Source organism: Linepithema humile, chromosome 4, assembly GCF_040581485.1.
Source record: "Linepithema humile isolate Giens D197 chromosome 4, Lhum_UNIL_v1.0, whole genome shotgun sequence".
NCBI lineage: Eukaryota > Metazoa > Arthropoda > Insecta > Hymenoptera > Formicidae > Linepithema > Linepithema humile.
This window is the reverse complement of record NC_090131.1, coordinates 8,694,669-8,717,337: the sequence shown is the minus strand read 5'-3', so window position 1 is coordinate 8,717,337 and position 22,669 is coordinate 8,694,669. Positions and strand designations below refer to the sequence as shown.

General features: G+C 39.7%; 1 protein-coding gene across 3 annotated transcripts; it reads left to right on the top strand.

Moving 5' to 3' along the window:
* The first annotated feature begins 393 nt into the window (after nt 1-393).
* Nucleotides 394-21,092, top strand: trx (trithorax). 3 transcript variants are annotated; one of them, XM_067353643.1, is made up of 10 exons: nt 394-1,030; nt 1,706-3,134; nt 3,237-3,800; nt 3,908-4,338; nt 5,124-5,285; nt 5,388-5,783; nt 5,908-12,491; nt 13,064-13,184; nt 13,374-13,520; nt 16,270-21,092. In XM_067353643.1, the coding sequence occupies exons 1-10, from the start codon at nt 866-868 to the stop codon at nt 16,441-16,443; spliced, it is 10,173 nt and encodes a 3,390-aa protein (XP_067209744.1). In that variant the 5' UTR covers nt 394-865; the 3' UTR covers nt 16,444-21,092. The 3 variants fall into 3 exon arrangements, with proteins under 3 accessions (XP_067209744.1, XP_067209743.1, XP_067209745.1); XM_067353642.1 differs by having other exon boundaries at nt 395-1,030; nt 13,022-13,184; XM_067353644.1 differs by lacking the exon at nt 5,388-5,783 and having other exon boundaries at nt 395-1,030; nt 13,022-13,184.
* The last annotated feature ends 1,577 nt before the right edge of the window (nt 21,093-22,669 follow it).

Below are 22,669 nucleotides of genomic sequence, written 5' to 3'. Positions count from 1 at the left end.
TGATCACGTGATGTCTGTCGTTTGGCGGTTTGGAGTCGCACAGTCGTTCCTTGTGTATTACCCTTGCTGCTTTTTTCTCCGGCCAATAATATTCACATATACGAGATCTTCATTAATTACTGTCGAACCTAACTCGAACAAAAGTGAAATAAAATAAAAAATAAATACGTTAAACAAATTGAGATATTTGATAAATTTTAATTCACAATAATATTGTCCTGCATTAGAATTTTCAATATAATACAATTATATAAATATTACTTTTATACATAATTATATAAATAATCTCGATTAATTCAATTTTCAAAGACGCGGAAATGTCCTTTATGCCAATTGCCGCGTTTCCATTGACACAAGTGAACATAGAAGTCTATTTCCGTGCTTTATTATCGTGAAATTCTTAATTCCGAACCGAATGTAGTTGAGATGCGGTGCAGATCTGCGGTGCGAATCTTCGATGATAATCGAGCAACCGTGTTGCAACAGTGCTGAACGCGAATTTGTCATTGTAAGCAAAAAAGAGCGGCGGAGAGAATCACCGAAGGCCGTGACTGCGCGTACGATCCAATGTGTAACAGCGTATCCCGCCTTGGTAGCCCAGGCTCTCTGTTTCACGAGTACGCGCGTATTTTGCGACCGAGCATGACCGAGTCTGGCCGACGTTCGCCGAATAAGCAGCGGACCGAGAGCCCAATACGCAGCTCGTCGCGCGTGTCAGTGCGTGTACGTGTGCGCGTATGGCGGAGAGCGTACATTGGTGTATATAGTGTACGCGAGAGTCGGTGCGCCTCTCGGCACAAATTGCGAGTAAAATGGAAGCAGAATTTCGCTGCGAGGTTGAGGTACGCCGTTGAGAACAGTGAACATGGGAAGGTCCAAGTTTCCCGGGAAGCCGCCAAAGACGGCTACCAGGAAACGGATCAAGGTGCTCGGCCAGCCTGAAGCAGCGCAAGGCGATCCGGTAACCGTCGCCGAAAACATCTACTACGGACTTTCCCTGTTCAACGAAACGTTCGGTGACAACGAGAAGGTAAGGGGGAAAGAAAGAATCATCCATTCGTTTGTCGTTTGGCACTCGCCGCCGTTTGCCATCGCCGCCGAGGTCGCGGCAAGATCGACAGAGCGTTGCGTTGCGTCGCGACGCGACATGCCGCGTCTCACCGTGAGACTCCGCGACACTCACGCGTATTGTTCGACAAACGTTACGAGGAAACTTACCGTGGATATGCGAGAGTAACGGAGAGCTTTGGCGCCGCGACAGCGCGCAAGTTAACCTATCGGCGGCGAGCCGACCCGCGGTTGGCGGAATGGCAGGTGCGAGTTTGCTCACGGAAAATGATTTGTTTCTTTAGCATTGTCTTTCTCTACCGATGCGGCAGTTTTAGCATTAGCGATTTGTATATCTTTATCCGCAGCTGCTGTAGTTGCCATTCTGGTACAGAGTATGTCATTGAGATATGTCTGTGTAAATTCTTCTTTCCTAACTTCACAGCTGAGAAATATATAATTGTCAATTGTCAGTGAGATTTTGTAGAGAATAAGCTATCGGGTGAAGAAAATAAATGTAATGCACAAGTCACTTGTGTTTGTTTACACTATGACAGTTTAACGTGACAGCTGATAATACATATAAGTTATCGATCGTATAGTATAATTATCCACTATTTTGTCATATATAATGCTTACATAGACAATTTTTCCATAGGAACATCCACCATTCCATGGATTTAGCACTAAAGAGGCTAATCTTTCTGCATCTTACATAAAGACACAGCAACACGATGCAGAGAAGATCACTGATAAATTACCCTCTGTTACAATCAAAAATCTTGCACCACAGTCTAGCACGAAGAAGAATACTACTGATGTTAAAAATTCTCCCACAAATACTGAAAATGGCACAGAGAAGTTTACCGACATCAATTCAAAACCAATTCAAGATACCACACAACTCGATACAAACTTGAATGTCAAGCATACTGTAAAAATTCACCGAGCTAAAAATCGTAAGAATTGCAAAAACATGAAATTTTCGAATTATTTAACAAATCCAGTGCTAAAATCAGTGAACAACATCTTGGATCAACATCAAAGAACTAGACAGTTACGTAACAGTACTGCCAAAAGATTGCTTCAAAGGGCAAAATCAAATGGAAGTAACACGCGTAATTTGGTAATTCAATCTGGAGAAAAGCCTAGTACTGTGAGAAAATTTGTTTTACCTGTTCGTAGTGTGCATTCATCTAGGGTTATAAAGCCAAATAAGAGATTTATCGAGGAATTGGAAGAAATCTCTACAGAGCATAGCGAGAATGAAATTGGTACACATGTTAAAAAGGCTAAATTAAATTCGGATAAGCTCGGCAATCAGGAATCAAAATTGAAGGGAGACGCAGTTAACAAATTATGTACAAAATTTAAAGATAGAGATGCACGAACCAAGTTGAGAAGAGTCATTCAGAACGCAGACTCCAATAACGAGATTGTAACTCAGCAAATAAAAGATGTGGAGAAATCAGCGAGTTCTGTACAAAACGCACAAATATCAAAAATTATTCATAGAGAAGTAAAGAAATCCCATACTATATCGTGTAAGAATAAAGTAAGTAGTATATCTGACAACTCTAATAACAATCAGGAATACTTACAGAATTTGAGTAGAACAGCACAAACTGCGAAATCAATAGTTCTCAGAAATCAGAAGCAGATTTCTATTCCTACAAAAGTTCTTCCCGATTCCAATGTTCCAAACTTTGAGTCTTCCAGAGTTCAGACGAGATCAGGAACTCAAAATGAAATAGTGAACGATTTAAATAATCCAGCGAGCTTTGAAAGTGGTGCAGGATCGATGGAAGGTAGCTGTATGAAAACTGAAGATCACCCCGAAAATGGTAGTAGAACTACGATTAGCGCGTTGAAGAATCTTGATGCGGAAAACAATTTATCTGAAAGCGAAACCGAGCATAGCAATCAATCGGAAAGCGAGCAGTCTGAATTCAGTGGAGCAAAGCTCAATGGTGGAAAAGTTATATTGAGGAAAGCGAGGTTAAAGTTGGACAACAAATGCTTAAGTGGAACGGAAGGACCATTTTCAACGACCACCAGTAATACCATGGGAGGAGGTACTAATTTAGGTATATATGCAATATATTTCTTGTTCCTTGACAAATACAGAATTGTATATTGATTATACTTAAAACTTTCTATTATTTAATTGTAATTTTTTTACATTTCAGGATTAACAGGAACTATAAAATGCGGTGTTTGCGGTGCGGTGAGATTTTATCGATTTGTCAAACAGGCGCGCAAGTTTGGCATTCACAGTTGCGAATCTTGCCGGAAGTTTATAAGCAAGATGATCAAACGTCAGGCTTGCGCTAAATCCTCAAACAATGTTCTTCCCATTCTTCAATGTCATAAAGGTGACGGTTTATGTTTAGTTCCACCTGTCGTAAGGAGCCAGCAGTGGAATCTCATGAGATGCGTTTATAAAGCCAGATGTCCGGCGTGTTGGTTGAAAATGTGTTTGAAATGTTATAACATTCCGCCTGCCTTGAGGACAGGTTTGAATGCGTTATTACCACCGTTAATGAGAGATCCTTTAAGCATTTCCTTACCGCTCGATCAAGAAGAAGACGATCAAGGACAAAAGTTGGGTTCGTGTAAACTCAGCTGGCCCGCGGAGGACAGCTCGGAGAGGAATTTATTCAAGTCGGCCATGAGTTGGAGAAACCTCGAAATGGGACAGAAGACGATTTGTCAGGGTACCGGAGGCTTTTTCTATACAAAGATAGACAAATGTAAGACAACATTGATTTCCATTGTAGACATGTGTACATTGTTTCTCATTTTTTTTGGAAATTACATATTTATTTGAGCTTTGTGCGACTGATTATTTTTATTGCAGTTGATTCCTCGATGAGCATATCGCCCAACAAAAAGCGGAGAAAAAATAATAGGATTAAAGTGAGAAAGAAAATTAAAAATCCAGTTCTTGTCTCGTCGTCAACCGGTAGTCAATGCGCGCAACCGCTTAGGCAGAGGCTCGAATTGAAAGGACCAAGAGTCAAGCACGTTTGTCGAAGTGCCAGTGTTGCTCTTGGACAACCTATTGCAACTTTTCCGAATGCAGATGTAAAAGAAGACAACGAACACGGCAAAAACATTCCAAATATGGCAAAGGAAATTGAGAAAATGGAAAAAAGGAACGAAGTTACGAAAGAAAAAGACATGCAAAAACATAACGAAGATAATTCAAATACTAACGTTAACGCAACACAATCTCATCCGAGAAGAGGAAAGCCGCAACACAGTGTGTCAACATCGCATTTTTCAGTGGTAAAATATTTTTCAATATTAAATATTCACAACAAAAAATACACTTTTGTTATTGAAAAATATGTATGTATGTGTAGATAAAAATTTTATACTAAATATATTGTAAATTTTACAATAGAATAGAATAGAAATGTCAATCATATTTGAAAAATATTATTCTTTCTATTTATTTTTACTTGTTTACAATATATTTAGTATAAAATTTTATCTACGCATACATACATATTTTTCAATAACAAAAGTGTATTTTTTGTTGTCAATATTTAATATGCTACTGACTAAAAAAACTACTATAACAATGTTTAAAAATAATATGAAGTAAGTTTATATTTGTATTACGATATTTGTACTACGATTGGTATTTTCTGACGTTCTTGAAAGTTGATCAGATTGAAACTTTTGTTAATAACAATATGTTTTCTTATTTGATAAAGTTTTGGTTGATAGATGAGAACAGCTTAGAATATCCATAATAAATAGCTATTACTTCTTATTTTATAACAATTAAATTGAAATTAAAAGTTGGATATTTGCTTTTATAATCTCTTATTGATATTTAGACATCTTTTATCTATAAATTTTTCTAGCCTAGAACTTTTTTCGTTTTTATTGTATTATTTTTGCAAATTGCCTTTTTACGCGTACGCTTGATCTTACAGTATTTTATTTATTCTTAAACTTATCGCGCATAATTATAAACTAAACTTGAACTTGAAGAAATTATATTGGTTTCAATCTCTCATATATTGATTAATATTAAAATTTAAATGACACATTCATTGCAGATGTCTAAGGCAGCTACGGATACCTTATATACAATTTCCATAGATTTCTGGGAACAGTATGATCCTTCGGAAGTTGGAGCAAAGGGTTTCGCTCTTATTGGTTCCGAACTATTTCACATATCTGCTATTTGCTATTTGTGTGGAAGCGCTGGTAAAGAGCCAGTAAGTAATCAAGTCCAAAATATCGATCATTAATAAATGGATACGTAATAGTGGCATGTTGTGATCGCTGAAGATTATTAACATAAGAGTGATTCTTTGCAGCTGATCCACTGTCAGTGCTGTTGTGAGCCGTACCACGCCTTCTGTTTGGAACCAAGTGAATGGAACGCTTGTGCACAAGCAAACTGGTGTTGTCCCCGATGTACGATATGTCAGTCCTGCCATCTTAGATCTGGTCCAAAATTGTCCTGCATTCGTTGTCGCCAGTCGTTTCATCATTCGTGTTTATCGAAGTCTGGCGTTAGCTCGAGATTGTACAGTCCCGATCGACCCTATGTTTGTCAGAGCTGTGTTAAGTGTAAGAGCTGCGGTAGCGAAGGCGTCAATGTTCACGTGGGCAATTTGCCCCTGTGCTCCATGTGCTTTAAGTTGAGGCAGCAGGGAAACTATTGCCCTTTGTGTCAGAGATGTTACAACGAAAACGATTTTGACACGAAGGTATGTACGCGTAATCGACAGAATTGTTTTGTGTAAACATTTATCTTCTATTTCAATATCTAAAGGATGATTTTCTGTGATTGCGATTATATACATGTTTTTTTTTTTTTTTTTTTTTTTTTAGATGATGGAATGTAGCGAATGTTCATGCTGGGTGCATGCCCGTTGCGAAGGCCTCTCCGACGAGCGTTACCAAATACTTAGTTACCTGCCCGATTCAATTGAGTTCACATGCAGCCAATGCTCTTCCAATCCAAACTCTATTTGGAGAAATGCCATAGAAGCGGAGCTGAAGGCGGGTTTCATCGGCGTGATAAAATCTCTGAGCAAAAATCGCAAAATCTGCATGGCTCTCAAATGGAGTCCCAGGAAGGAATGTCTCTGCAGGCCAATTTCAAGCGTGAGGAAACTCGAGTTTCCCGAAGATAAGAGTGAAACGAAGGAAAACGAGGAGTCGGAGGAGTGCAACACCGACAAATTCGCAGACACGGATTCGAGTTCGAGTACCAATTGCAAAGATGGCGGTATAAATAAGCCCGAGGTTTTGGAGGAATGTTCGACAGACGGTTCCAGCAGGAAAGGTCTACGACGACTGCGACAAAAGTTTCATCTGAGAGAATGCTCCGTCAGAGTGAAAAATTGTATCCCGAAGGACTGTCAAGACGAGCGAGAGAGAAAAGATTGGACGAACCAGGAGTCGTCGTTGATTCCTTCGAACGACACGGAATGCCACTGTTCCGAGCAGCAGATCATCGCGAGACCTTCGCCCACTTTAATGTCCGTGAAACGAAAGGTGAACGGTAACGAGTACAAATCGCTGTCGCAGTTTCACTGCGACATGGAGCACGTAATTAATCGCGCCGGTTCGAAAGATCTGACGGAAACTTACCACGGTATTCTGCAAGAAGTTTTTCCCTGGTTTACTCCCAACAGCTACAAGTGTAACGACAACAATGACAACGCGACAACGCCTTCGAAGGACGTGTGCAAGAGTACTGCTCTGATCAAATTTGACGATCCCATCCTGGAGGCGTGGAAAGAGGAGGTGACGAAAGCGCCGAAAGCGATCGCGGCGAAAACGGCGAATTTGTACAATATCCATATCGAGGACAGCAGATCGTGTTGCTTGTGCAAGGGCTTGGGCGACGGGCAGGAGACAAAGGAGGGTAGGCTGTTGTACTGCGGGCAGAACGAATGGCTGCATGCGAATTGCGCGTTATGGTCGAACGAGGTATTCGAGGAGATAGACGGCTCGCTGCAGAACGTTCACGGTGCGATTTCGAGGGGCCGTTTGATCCGCTGCACCGAGTGCGGGAAAAAGGGCGCGAGCATCGGCTGCTGCGCGAGGAACTGCAGCAACACCTTCCACTTTTCGTGCGCGAGGAATATCGGGCTCGCCTTCAACGACGACAAAACGGTATTCTGCGCCTCGCATGCGAACAATTATGCGCACAAGTTTCTGCAGAATGAAAACGAGTTTAGTCTGAAACGGCCGGTATACGTGGAGTTGGATCGTAAGAAAAAGAAATACGTGGAGCCGAACAAAGTTAAAGTGATGATAGGCTCTCTAATGATCGACTGTTTGGGGACCATAATTCCGGAATTCTCTGACACGACCGAGAGGATAATACCGTGCGATTACAAGTGTTCCAGACTCTACTGGTCCACAGTGAATCCTTACAAGATAGTGCGATATTATATCAGGACTTACGTGCAAGTTTACATGCCAGACGTTTCATCCGACATGGAAAACAACATCACCATCGACCACACGAAGGAGCGGGAGATGAAAGAAGCGTCGACAGACGCGCAGAGAGTTGATTATCTGGCCGTCAAACAAACTCTAGACACGCTCGTCGATATCGTGTGCAACAAGGAAGCCGATGAGAATCTGGCGGAACAAAATAATACAGACCTTTTGCCGCCGGAATTGAAGGAGGCTATATTCGAGGACTTGCCACACGATCTACTGGACGGGATCTCGATGCAGGATATTTTTCCGAAAATGTCGTATGAGGATTTTTTAGCCATGGATTTGAAGAACGACGGCTCGTTCACCGCAGATTTGTTCAAAGACGACATGCTGCCATCGGAAATCGAAGAGGTGATGAAGCCATCGGAAAACAAAATTTCCAAGATGGATCCGTCTTTGTTGGAACTGGGCTCGCATAACGATCTTTGGGTGCGACTGGAGGCAAAGACCGCGGTTCAAGACCTCATGGATGATCTGTTCAACTCGAAGAGTCAGAAGCGCGGCGGCCGGGAGCTAAAACGATCCAAGTCCGAAGTGATGTCGAACAATCCGTTGATTGTTGGTGGCCACCAGCGACACCATCAGCGCTCTTGCAGCCTCACCTGGAGCTGCAAACTCGACAATACTTACGGCCCTAACATAAAGAGACGGAAATTACCGCGAAATCCATCCAGCACCAAGTCGAGCGAAACGGTGCTGGTTCTGGAAAACGCGCAAAACGAGCGCACGTCCATGTTTCACGAACTGAGGATTCCGGAGAGTATCATGGTCACTGTCGGCCGAGGAAATACATCCAATATATTATCCGACTCTGTACGCGAATTGAAGTACTGCATCGAGGATTCCGCCGGATTGAATCGCCGCATGTTGCCAGTCAGGGACGAGACGAAGGAGCAGAAGAGATTATTCTGGCACCCGAGGCAGCAGCAGCCGCGTATAGTGCAGGTCGACGGGCCGGCTGATGCTAATAGCGCGAGTGAGTGCAGTTCGCCAGAGTACAACGCCGAGGAGAAGAGCGCGGGTCCGCGCGCATTCGAATCGTTGTCCATCCCGCAATTGGACGGCATCACCGACGAGCATTCGTCCGACGCGAGCGAGCTGAGCGCGGAGAAGGATTTTAACTTGCGGGCCACGAGTTTTCTACACTCGAAGCGTATTTTCAGCTTCATCAAGTCGAAGGTTTCGAATGCGAACGACGCGTCGCAAAAGGAGAAGAAGGGCGGCAACGATAATCTCGTGACCGCCTCCCTTCCCAGATGCAGCTTGCGCAAAGTGGAAGCTTTGTTCAAGGAGAAGAGCGTCAAGCTGATGAACCTGGAGATCATCCCCCAAGTGGACGGCGCGGGTGACGTCTCGAGCGACGACGAGTGCGTCTCGTCGCAACACGCGGCGGCGCACGAGAGAATGATTCACGCCGCGTACGAGCCGCCGTTCGAGCACATCGATCGACCCGTCACCTGCAAAAGGTGTTGCTGCACCTACCGCACTCAGGACAGTTACAACCGCCACCTGGCCAACTGCGACATCATGATCACCAGCGACAGCGACTCGGAGACGATGGACAACAAGCTCGCTTCGCCGGAGTCGAGATTCTCGCCGAGCGTGGCGTCGCCGCAGTTCATCACGCTCTCACCCTCCGAAGGTCACACCCTATCCCACACCGATTACACGGACATCCAAGCGACATCGCCCATCGAGGCGTCCGTGCCGTCGCCGCATCCGAGCATCCAAATCGAGCCGATCGCTCAGGCGATCATCACGCCGCAAATTCACACGGCGCACGCCACGGTCGAAACGGTGCATCAAACAGTATTAACATCCAACGACGTGATCGTTCAAACTCAGTACACGCGCAGAACCACCACCCTACCGAATCCAGCAGTATTACCACCTCCTCAGGAGAGCACCGTGCGGATAACGGAGATCACGGATCCGCCGTCTATTTCCAACGATTCCAACGTCACGCACGGTGTAGTGAATACGCCGATGAGCTCGCCGGACAGCACGAGCTCGCAGACCGTTCCCAGCCCGGAGATGTCGCCCACTTTCTCGTCCACCGGTGTGCAGACCGCGCACGAATCGTCGCATTCGAACGTGCAGATCGCCCGAGCGACCATCAAAACGAAGAATCCACGGGTGACGAAACCCAGGACGAAAAACATCAAGTCGCAGCAACATATCATGAGGAACGTGATGCAGACGCCGCACAACACCGCGCACGCCAGGTTTCAGCCCGCGGCGATACAGAGCGGCCCGCCGGTTATCCAGCTGCAGCAGACCGCCCAGAGGCCGACGGTGATACTTCAGCAGGTGGCGTCGCCGGGAATCGTGTCCGCTTATGTGGAAACGCTGCAGCAACAGTCCGGCCAGAACTTGCAGTACATCGCGACAATCGGCGGTGGACAGCACGAGACCGGTATGCTGAAGCCGCAATTGATCGCCGCGAATCCTCTGGTGCCGGGCACCTATATACAAGCGCCGTCCGCCGACAATCTGCTAGCATTGCCGAATGGTGGTATTTCGATATTGCCGAGCGTGCAAATCGCGCAGACACAACCAACGGTACTGGGCACTATCATTCAGCAGCAACCAGGAGCGATTCAGTGCGGTGTCATCTCATCCGAACAGTTGTTGCTGAGTTCCACGCCCACGCTGGAGATGTTCGCCGATCCGACGGGCGGTATGTTCGTGTCGAACCAGCCGATGTACTACGGTCTGGAAACGATCGTCAGCAACACGGTGATGTCGTCCAGCCAGTTTATGACGGGCGCGGTGCCGCAGGTATTGGCGAGCAGCTATCAGACAACGACGCAGGTGTTTCAAGCGTCCAAATTGATGGAGCCTATCGTCGACGTGCAGGCCGTGTCGAGTGTGCCGACGGTGACGGCGGTGCAGGCTATGCAGAACGTATCGGGCGTGCAGAATGTACCCGGCGTGCCTAATATAGCCGGCGTGGCGAGTATGCCGGCTGTAAACGGCGTGTCCAACGTGCCGGCAGTGCCTGGCGGTTACGTGGTGGTGAATCAACCGGCGCCACCTCCGCCGCCACCGCCGCCACCGCCACCAGCAGCACCAGCGCCGGCGACAATATTGGCGTCAGCTCTGGCGACGATATCAGCGCCGACGTTGGGGCCGACACCGCCGAGATCAACGCTACCGCCGGTACTGTCAGCGGTGGATCCAATCGCGACAACGTCACACATGAAGATGTCCGCACCGCGTCAAGAGCAGGCTTTTAACGGCATCGCGTGCAACGGTGCAACCGCATCGTTGATACCGTGTCGAAACGCGACCATGGAACAATCGTCGATACAAGTAGCCGACATAAGCCCGTCGAATGTTTGCGGCACTACCATCGCCACGACATTAACGAGCGTGACGTCGTCGACGAGACTGTCGCCACCGCCGCCGCCGCCGCCGCCGCCGCCGCCGCCGCCGCCGCCGCCGCCGCCGCCGTTACCGCATGCCGTGATGCCGACGATACCCCGCGTCGCCGTGCGACCTAGTCCGGCTGCGCATTCAGTCGCACAGATAAATCACGGAACTACATGGAAGATCACCGAGACGCTGTTCGGCGCGGAGCAATCGATGAGCAACAGCGTGCGGCCGTACTTCGATTCGAAGCACGTGTCGGAAAACACCAGCATGATCAAATCCAGCATATCATCGTCCAAGATACCGCCCCTACCGAATCACTATGTCGCGCAGAGAAACTTAGTTGTAAATAACAAACCGAACCACGATGTAAATAGTGTGCATAAAAGCTACAGCAGCGGTGCCGTACCTAATCCCAACTGTGTAAACTTGAGCGGCAACAATCCGGTCGTCAACGCCAACTGCAACTCCTCGCAGAACAAAATCTCGATGGCGATGAGCAATGGCGTGCCGACCAGTCGACCGATGAACAGGGTCTTACCGATGCAAGCGGTCACACCGAAACAAGATCCGGCGAAGAAGGACGACTTGACGATCGAGGAACCAACGAAACCGATGATCAAGCCGGCCGAACCGGAAGTCGCGGAATCGAAGAAAGAGATCGTCGAGGAGATTGTTCCGATCAACAAATCTGAGGCTGCGCTCAACAACATTCTTAGCGACAGCATCAAGTTGAATCAGGAGACTATCGAGAAGGTGAAAGAGAATCTCAAACTGGAGCTTGACAAGGAAAAGCTCCAGAACACGTCGTTAAAAATCGTGCTGCAGAAACAGCTGCAAGATGGCTCTTACAAGATTACGCGCAACATGAAGGCAATCACTCAGAGCAAGAAAGTGCCGCAGGTGACGTCCGTGGAGATACTTCCATCGAAGCAGGTACCACAGATCGCATCGCTGCAATTACTGCCGATCAAAACGTTCACGCTCAAAACGAACAAAATTGAGGACAAGGTGAAGCCCATAGACACGAAGATGAACATACTTAAGACAAAGGCACCGCCGGTGGCCGTCAAGAAACCTAGAATAATCGCGAAATCGATCAGACCGATGAGGAACGGCCCGCAACAGAATTCACAGCAGATACAGAAGAATTGCGCGAAGGGACCGATTTTGATGTACGAAATTAAGTCGCAGGACGGTTTTACTCATACCGCCTCGTCTATGGCCGAGGTCTGGGAGACGGTGTTCGAGGCGGTGCAGAACGCTCGCAGGGCCCACAATTTGCCGCCTCTGCCGCACAATCCCCTGTCCGAGGGTCTCGGTCTCGAGAATAACGCGACCATTTATCTGGTCGAGCAGCTGCCGGGTCTCAACAGGTGCAGCAAGTACAAACCCCGATTCCACACTCCAAGACCGCCGAAACCTGGCGAGATCGAAAACGAATTGCCGGCAGCGTGCGACAACGGGGCAGCTCGAGCGGAGCCCTTCAAAGGCAGGAAAGTGCACGACATGTTCAGTTGGCTGGCGTCACGGCACAGACAGCAGCCGAAAGTGATCACCATATCGGAAGCGGAATCCAGGTGAGATTTTGTATCAAATATATATATATATATACACTTTTCATATTAAGAATCGTACATCATCTGCAGCGGAGATCCGCGACGTCTTTTTTCATCGATCGTCACATTTTTAATTTTTACTTTATTCGAATTCTATTATAAAATTTATGTTTGGGAGTTCGATATTCACTTTGTTTCTTTCAATTTGTTTACATATTGACACTTCATTTGTCTATTGATATGCTTAATAAATATTGAGTTTGATTCTAATTTTGTGTTTTTTTCCTCTAATTTTGTACATGGTTAGATTGCGAGGTCGCTCTACTAAATATAAGTAGTTCGCATGTACGGAAAGATTGAACAGCACTGATCTATAGTCTCTATAGTTGGGATCTGATGATTATAAATAATTTATTCTCCAGATAAAAAATAAACAAGCACATTTCTTTGAAAAGGAGCAGGGAGCACTTCTCTTTTATTGCAATAATATTAATGTTCATTTAATAGAGTGTTGTCGCGTTGAATATTATTGCAAGATATGTTTCTTCCAGGCGTGTCGCAAGTACTAATTTGCCCATGGCGATGCGCTTTAGAATACTTAAAGAAACATCAAAGGAATCTGTTGGCGTGTACCATTCTCACATTCATGGTAGAGGACTATTTTGCTTGAGGGATATCGAAGCTGGTGAAATGGTCATTGAATATGCTGGCGAAGTAAGTAGCGAGCGATCTTTTGAAAATATCGGTAATACAGTCGGACTGTCACTTTTTAATCTGAATCTCTCTTGATCAACTCTTTATCTCAACTAGTCAAAATTCGAAATTGAAACTTGAACTTGAAACTTGAAATTGGTACGGAAATTGCTATTTTATATATTTATCAATATTGTTAATTGTCTTCAGGTTATTCGATCTTCCTTGACCGACAAGAGAGAAAAATATTACGACAGCAAGAATATAGGTTGTTACATGTTTAAAATCGACGATCACCTGGTTGTTGATGCTACGATGAAAGGAAATGCAGCTAGATTTATCAATCACTCATGTGAGGTATGACTTTTTCCTATTTTCACCAAGGGTTTGCTTAATAATCTAAACTGACAGTGATTATATAATATATTATTATTTTTAATAACGTTAATGTGTAATTATATATACCGGTTGTCTCATGGGAAGTTGCTGAAACTTAGCTGTCATTTTAAACACACACAGGAAGCGGGAAAAGTAAAATATCTTATAACAGAGGACATTTCGCAGTTTTATTTGCATGTAAATTAAAAATAATATTTTTATTATTAAATAAACGTTTATTAAAAAATGCAAAAATCACTAATTTTAATGGTACATATTTTTAAAGTGCGCTCCATCAGAATTATAACAAAAATCAAGTCGCTTTCGGAAACTATAACTGTAACTTTTGTTGCATACAGTTTTTTATAGTTTACAAAAGCGATTAATTTTTATTGTAATTCTGACTGTGCGCACTTTAATAATATACACCATTAAAATTAGCGAAATTTGACATTTTTCTTACAAACACTTATTTAATGATAAAAATATTTCCAATTGTTTTTAGTTTATATGTAAATAAAATTGCAAAATATCCTCTGTTAAAAGATATTTTACTTTTCTTACTCTCTCTATGTGTGTTTAAAAATGACAGCTAATTCGTTTCAGCAATTTCCCATGGGACATCCTGTATATTATATATTATATAAGTAGTATATAGTATATATTACATAATCACTCTGTATATATATATATATATATACATATACATACATATACATACATACATACATACATACAAAGTGTTCCAAACCTACTGTAACACCCGTTACAGTTTATTTTTTGTTAATGACAGATTCCTGAAATCATTTAGAGAAAAAAATCTTAATACCAAAATATCAAGGCTGCAGTAGTTTTAAAGAAATAGAAAGTGTTTAAAGTTAACCAATCTAATTGTCAAAAATTTACGCGCTTTGGGACATCGCACATCAGAATAACGTCTACAGACATTACTTTAATTATTGATATTAATATAATGACTGTACTATTATTGAAATGACTATAAATTTACCTTCTAATTTATACACGATTAATATGACAAATATTGCAATAGTAATAGCTTTAAAATTTGTTGGAATATTGAGACGTTAGAATACGATACGCATCGAACTGTCAAAGCGTGTCATAGACCAATGATGTTTTTCACATCGTACACCCGCAAGAAAAGTGACACAAGTCAAAAGTATCAAATTGTTCAGGAAAGAAGAAAGAAGGAATTGCGTTAATATGACATTTCCTATTAATATTAATTTATATTTAATTAATAATTAATATTCATAATATTATTAATATATTAATATTAATTAGTTTTTATCTCAAATTTTGTCGCAAATTATAAACCGTCTGAAGCAAGCTTGATTTTACGAAAAATATACATTTCACACGTCTATGCTTGGTTAAAGAATAATTTTAAAATTAATTATTTACAGCAGTATTAAGCATAACAGACACAACACACTGAAAGTATTTGAGTTTAACTTCTATCACTTTTCCCGATTGAAAGCCAATGTATTTAGAAGACAATTACACATAAAACAAAATTCGAAAAATTTCGACTTGTGTCACTTATGAGTATGCGACATAGTAAAAATATAAAAATTAATATGATACGTGTTTGAGCGCACAAATTTCTCACAATCTGATTGGTCAGCTTTAAATATTTTCCACTTAAAAACTATTGTAATCTCGATATTTTGATATAAAATAATTGATTTAAATTTTGATATTTTTATCTCTAAATGACTTGAAGAATTTGCCATTAACGGGCGATATAGTAGATCCGGGACACTATATATTTCTTTTTCTTTAAGTTTTCCTTACGCAATCCTATTTTTGTATACCGTTAATTTTAGAAAAAAGAAATTTCTTCAAAATATTAAAAAAATATATAGTCGAAATATGAAAAATTCAAATTAATCTTGAATCTCTATTCTTAGTGGAAGAATTCAAAATTAAATTATTATTTTATGTCTTCCGAACAAGCACAACTTTCATCTAAAATACTGTACAAGTGTGCTTCTTTAAAAGTAATTAATGATAAAGAAAGCAGTGAGCAGCAAAAGTATGATTGCGTGAAGTTCAAGAACTATGAATTATATTATTCATCAATATCTAAAGAACAAAGTGTGTGTGTGTGTGTGTATATTGTACATATGTGTATATAGTCAAATAAAATTCAAAAGGAGCGTAAAGAGCCACAATGCAAGTTCTTCGTGCAAAGGTTACTGTATTCTCATTTAAAATTATTTACAAACGTTTTAGCCTGACGTCAGGCCTTCCTGTACAATATCAGTGTACAATATTGACGAAAGCATCGCACGCAGTGATTATAAAGATAAAAAGATGTGGATGATATATTACAAATCCATTTCGAAGAAATGTTGTTCGGTTCGTTAAAAAGAATTGTTACAATTGTGAAAAATACATGTTGCAAGCAAACTCATCTATCCAGAAGGAACGAGATGGAAGAGTGAATAACTATTGAAATTTATCAGTGAAAAGTTAAAATGTCAAATGGTCTTTACGCTCCTTTTGAATTTGATTTGATTTTGTAAATCACTGAAGCCTTTCACATTAATTATGTGTGTATAGTCGGTTATTATATTAATTATACATCAACATTCAATGCAATTATTATTTTAATGATTTGTACGGTTGAATTCTAGTGATAAATATCTAATATGAAGATGTTATAATATATTATATTGAAAAGTGTGTATTTTTTTTACAGCCAAACTGTTACTCACGAGTAGTTGATATTCTGGGTAAGAAGCATATACTGATTTTTGCTCTTCGCCGCATTACTCAGGGGGAAGAGTTGACGTACGATTACAAATTCCCATTTGAGGATATCAAGATCCCTTGTACTTGCGGTTCCCGCAGATGTCGCAAATACCTCAATTGAGACTGCGTATATACAGCTTATCCTAAGCAGCCGACCGACACAGAGATAAAATATGTGCTATAATTGCGAGCGCGCGCTTTCGAATAGGATTCGTTTTATTGAACGTTGTTCATTTTACTCATCATCAAACTATTTTCAGAGATTGCAGCTTTTTATTACTATAAATGAACATAGATTATACATTTTAAATATTAGAAGGCCAGATATAATACGCAAAGCACAGCAATTACAGCAATGTTGCTTTAGACAGCTACGTTCGTGTAGTTGATTTAATGGGGTATGTGTGTGTATGTGCGTACACACATACACACTCATATCCATATATATAAAAATAAATATATATATATATATATTATATATATATATATATACACATACACACATACACACACATACGTATACCTATAGCAATAAACAATTCGAGTATATCCCGCTTTCGTACCCGACAAAGTCGCGCGTACCGACGCGTTTCAGACTTTTGAAAGTTACTTTACACACGCCTGTGCTTTCTTGCACGATTTTTAGACTCTATCATTATTACTATTGAGGCTTAAGTGTACAAGTTATCTTACACTTTACACTAAATACGAGCACTCTTTAGTTCTTGGCCATAATCCTTACGTATTCTGTGTGATAAAGTATCCTGACAGTTTTATTGACTTCCTCTTAAACGAACAATATCGAGATGAAAGTGTCGTGCGAGAATATGACGGAAAAAAAATGGAGTTTCGATCATTGCAGCTTTCGGAAATACAATTTTGTGTTTCTAGTGTCACAAAATAAGATTGGCGCATAAGCCATGTACAATGCAAAGAAATCTTACGAAACAAGTGAATATGACACATGGCAATTGTGCATTTCAATAATTTATGTAAATTTTTAATTTGGTGTACAGTGTATGATTAACTTTGCGACATTTCATGTCTGCTGTAGGGCCAGATAATTCAAATGTTTTTGTAAAATATGTAATTGTTAGATTAGATATATATCATCTTTGATGTAAGTACAGCAAACAGTTTTAACTTAAGTTAGGAATGTAGATATTAAGGAGAGAGATAGAGAATGGCAAGCGAGAACAGTCTCCTGGACTGCAGGACATTGTTCAAAGGTATACCAACTTTGGCAGATATTGATTTTATACTTTATCATTTCTATGACATCATGTGTGAAAGGATAACAATCCGCTTTTCAGATAATCAATTTCTAAAGCTATTTACCCATGAACTTTATTCAGATTAAAAACGGCACAAGTTTGATTTTTTTGCTCTTACAATTTTTAGATATTACACTTACATGTTTGTGCTTCCATCTTGTTATATTGCGTCCATATTGGAGGATGATTGACTTTATTATTTGAATTCTGAGCTCGCAACAAGACACATTTGATTCGACGAATATTCAATTAACGAGGGGTTAACAATTTTTCATGCTTTCACAAAAATAACTTCTCTATCGGAGAAGTCAGTTTATTTGTCCAGTTCGATGAAGATTACATTGTATTGTTTGAGGTAAACATCTCCGGGAATACTCCCAGTAAACGTTTGTGATACTTTCTCATAATGGGACACATTAGAGATGTTTTTATAAGATGTTTATATATTTTACATTTATATGGCTATAGATATACATATATCACGTATTCTATACCAATATCCTTCTACGAAGTAAAGTTTTGCCTTACTTTTAATGTACCTACGCTTTTACCCGGTGATAGATTTAGATATATATTTAATGCAAATGATATTTTATATTCGAAACTAACACAACCGCAACGGGCATAACGCACGGCATAGCCCTCTAAGATGATGCGTAATTAGCGTAATCAATCAATTTCTGCCGAGGTGGTAGTCCCTTAAATTTTGGTGCTCCATGGACACCGTTAAGTGCACTTTTCATGAAAAAAATGGCCTAGAGTAAGAGATAGTAGGTTGCAGTACGGAAGTGTTTGATAATAATAAGAAATGCGTTATACGAAGAATATTGATCGCGAATTATTTAAAGAGGTAATATAAAGAAGTGAAATGACGGCGGGAGTATTATTTGGGCACGTGAAATGATGTCAAACGTGCTACGATTTTCAATCGGCCTGGTTTGGTACAAAGTGTGTATGCTGAGTTGTAAAAAGTTATAAAAACGAGGGATAACGGAAACTTGTTCTGGTCACGTGAAATTGCCATTTTATAGGTATTTTGTGAATCTTTTTTTAATATTATGATTATGGATAATTAATAATTATTATTGGAAAGATAAATATTGTTAATATAATGATAATTAATTTTAATCTGTACATGAAAAATAATACGACTAGTAAGGATGGTAACTTACTTGAAAATATAATTAACAATGTTAGATATTTTATTGATATTTATTGATTACGAACGGCGGGTATTAAGGTTGACGAAAAAAAAGTACTAACGTAAACTGAACGATTTAGGACCGGTGCACGTACGGTGGTCACACTGTTGAATATAAACATAAAGATCAAGTTCTTTCTTTTTTTCCCAGCGAACAAGTAAATATGTATCTTTCATTCAGCCTCTTGATCGTTACACTAAGAATATCACGATTATTTCGAGCTTTACAACGTGTTGAAGCGCTTTGTAGAGCATTGCATACTATGTAATTCGATTTTTACATCGCTACGTATTATAATTGTAAGCTGTAGGCTACCAATAGAAATCATTGTCCGATTATCAGTTCTACATTCTTGAGCGGACTTCAACTTTCTCGGTACACATATTGTCCACTCTCTTCACATCGTTTGTATCGCCAACATTTTTTTCTAACGTACCCACGCAAGTCCGGCGGAAGAGTACGGAATAGTTTGAGCGTGCGTTTGCGACGGGACACGCGAGAAGCGAGAAAGAGAAAGAAGGGAAGAAATTCGATTTATCTCCTGATAATTCTTGCCTGGTTTCGAACGAGAGTGTCTGTTTGCTTTTTTTTCGAACGTACTCTGTGTCTTTTTCAATTATTCTATAAACTACGTGGAGAGTGCGTACGAGTCTCCTTAGTATTACACATCCAGCCTTCATTATCATTATTATTATCGCTATTAATTGTAATCTACATGCATCGTGAAGAAAAGGAGAAAAAAGAGCGAGCGAGCGAGCGAGAGAGAGAGAGAGAGAGAGAGAGAGAGAGAGAGAGAGAGAGAGAGAGAGAGAGAGAGAGAGAGCATAATACATCACGCTACTCAAGTCATTCGTATATTTGGGCACATTGAGCACCGTTTGTTTACTACACCCATCAGCACCTTTCAAAAGTAACATTGCGTATAAAAACGGCAAACATCCGAAGAAACGGTACGATGAATAAACGTATAGTCTAACAATAATAAAAGAAAAAGATACTAATGTATAGATGTAATAGATAGATCGTTTCTCTCCGACTTTTACGCATGTTTTACCTCTCGACAAACAGAATCGCGCTCTGTACATCGATTTTTGAACAGACGTTGCGTTTCGGTGTTGCGTTAAACTTCGAGTGATTAAGTTACTTCGCGGAAAACGATGTGCACGCGTATCGCCGCGTTCTCACTACGCAGTTTCGATGCGTCGTCGCGTTAATTACGATCTCACGACCGACGATTTCGTGTCTTTGTCTACTTTTAGGTTCTTCTTCTGAAGAAAAAGAGGAAAAAAAAGAGAGAGAGATTGAATTATTCTTACAACTTAAGAAATTTAAAAAAAAGAGAAAAAAAAATTGAAATGTAAAACGCTTCTTAAAACGTGTATAAAATTACTATTCTAACGTTTAAACAGAGTGTAGAATTTTTAAATATTGTACTCGTTTAAAAGAAAAGAAAGAGGAAAGATAAAGAATAATTATTGAGAAACTGATGACGGAATGAAAGGGAAAAAGAAAAATTGAAAAAATTGTCTGTGATTATCAGTCATAATAATCTTTAGGTCGACATATTTTTTAGAGAATATTTTTTAGGAAATTACAAAATTTATGATATATATCCCTATCGTATTGATATGATATATAACATATTGGATCAGACACGCTATGCATAATAATATTAAAAGTGAAATTGAAAAAAAGAACTGTAAAAGTTGCAAACTATTTAAATAGAGTTACAAATAGTTGAGATTCGATGGCTGTTGTAAAATATTCAGTGTTTGGACAAATAATTATTAAAAACTATTTATAACTAATATCGAAGTATGGTAATATTATTACATCATATTACAGTAGCGTTTCTATCCCTTTTTGCGTTTGCATATTTACGACAGACATAGGTTGTAGAGAGAGAGAGAGAGAAAGAGTTCCAGCGAATAGGCAAAACTGAGCATCGCAATTAATTGCGATTAACGAAACGAACGGAGAACGAAGCTGCGAAAACGAATCGGAGAAACGACGAGAAGGACAGAGGGCATTTGCCACACGCTTTTTTTCGCGTGAAAATTGTCGTGATCGATCCATCTACTTCTCGTAGAGAACTTATCAAGTTTAATCGTAATATTCTACATTAACCAGAAAAGATACACATAGAAAAAAAACATAGCCGCTTTCATCACAGACACGTACATACATACATTCTCACATACACAGATATGCCCATGTTTTGTAATTAAATGTTTTGTTAGTATATTATACGAGAAATTAACAAAATAAAAACACAAGTGGACACATGAGAGAAACGTTGTGCGTTGTACATTTTGCCATACGCGATGTATTCCTTTTTTTTCTTGTTTATAAGAACAAATACCTTGACAAATACTCGACACTTATATCGAGGGATATATTTCATTTTAAATAATCTTGTTATGACTGTGGGTTGGTATAAATTGAAATCGTGTCAATAGTCGTGCGAAATGTCAGCATCATGGATCCTATTTACTTCTCAAAAATACGCGTGAAAATCCAGTAAAATATAATCGCGCGTTGGAAGCACTTGATACTTCAATTATTACGTAGACTTGTTGCAACTCGAGCGATAAGTTTCTTGCTTTTTTCGAATATTTTTTTCATACTACTTTTATTTGCATGAATTTTTCAGAATTGGGATTCTTAAAGTTGAAAGTGGAATTATTGAAAAATTGGTAAAGAAATAGAATGGTAGAATTTGCGTTGAATATCGACAAAGATATCCTTCTTCGAATTTGGTGGACTCCAGATATGTTGTAAAAATCAGAAATACGTTTTATGTTTTCATAAAATCTTTCTCACCTATTTAAAACTCGAAATAATTAAAATTAACTGAATATGTATATGATTTTAAGCGATTATTGAAAATAAGATATATATATAAAATCTTTAATTCGCTTTAAACGACCTATAATTAGCATTAGATTTTAAGATGGAAATCTAATTTATAATTTTACGTAATAGAAAAAAATTTTTTAAATCGAAATACACATAAAAATATAATACATATCGCTGATACTATATATTTTATACGCACAAAATCAACAGTACTTACCTTAATGTTTGAAATTGCTTCCAAATTTTAACAATTTTGAAGCGTGCGTATGATGACTGTTCATAAAAACTCTAAAGCTAAATTTTTGTTAATGTGCTTATTGTATGCGCTATTGTTAATATTTTAGATTCACATTTAATCTTTTATACATCAAATGGTTAGATATCAAACTCTCAAGCACTATCGTGAATGGTGTGAAATGTTCTGTCATGATATACAAATATCCAGACATGATATATATCCATTCCGTATTATTAAAATTGATTCAGTTTTATGTATGCCAGGACATAATTGATTTCATCGTATATACGTATATATATATAGATATATATATATATATATATTTTTTTTTTTTATTTTCTATATATATTACTCAGCACACACATAAAATTTCACCTCAAATTGTGTTGCAAATTATAGGTCGTCTAAAATAAACTTCAGGCAAAAATTTCATAATATTTACTGCATTTTACAATCATACATTTAGTTAATTTTATGAAAATATCATACTTTCCGATGTGTTCTTATATTTTATTATTATTTTTATTTCTTTATTTATACAACATTAAAGTAAATTTTACGCTAAACTTATGCACATATAACAATATTATTTTTCGGAGTCAAACTTTTAACAAATGAATTGTAAACATCGTGTTATGTCTGCAATATATTCAAAATTCATTAAAATCGAAGGAAAACACTCATGTTTTTTTTTTATAGTATAGTATAGTATTCCTGTGACAATTTATTAATAATAAAATAAACTAAACAGCTATTTACAATTATTCCTATATA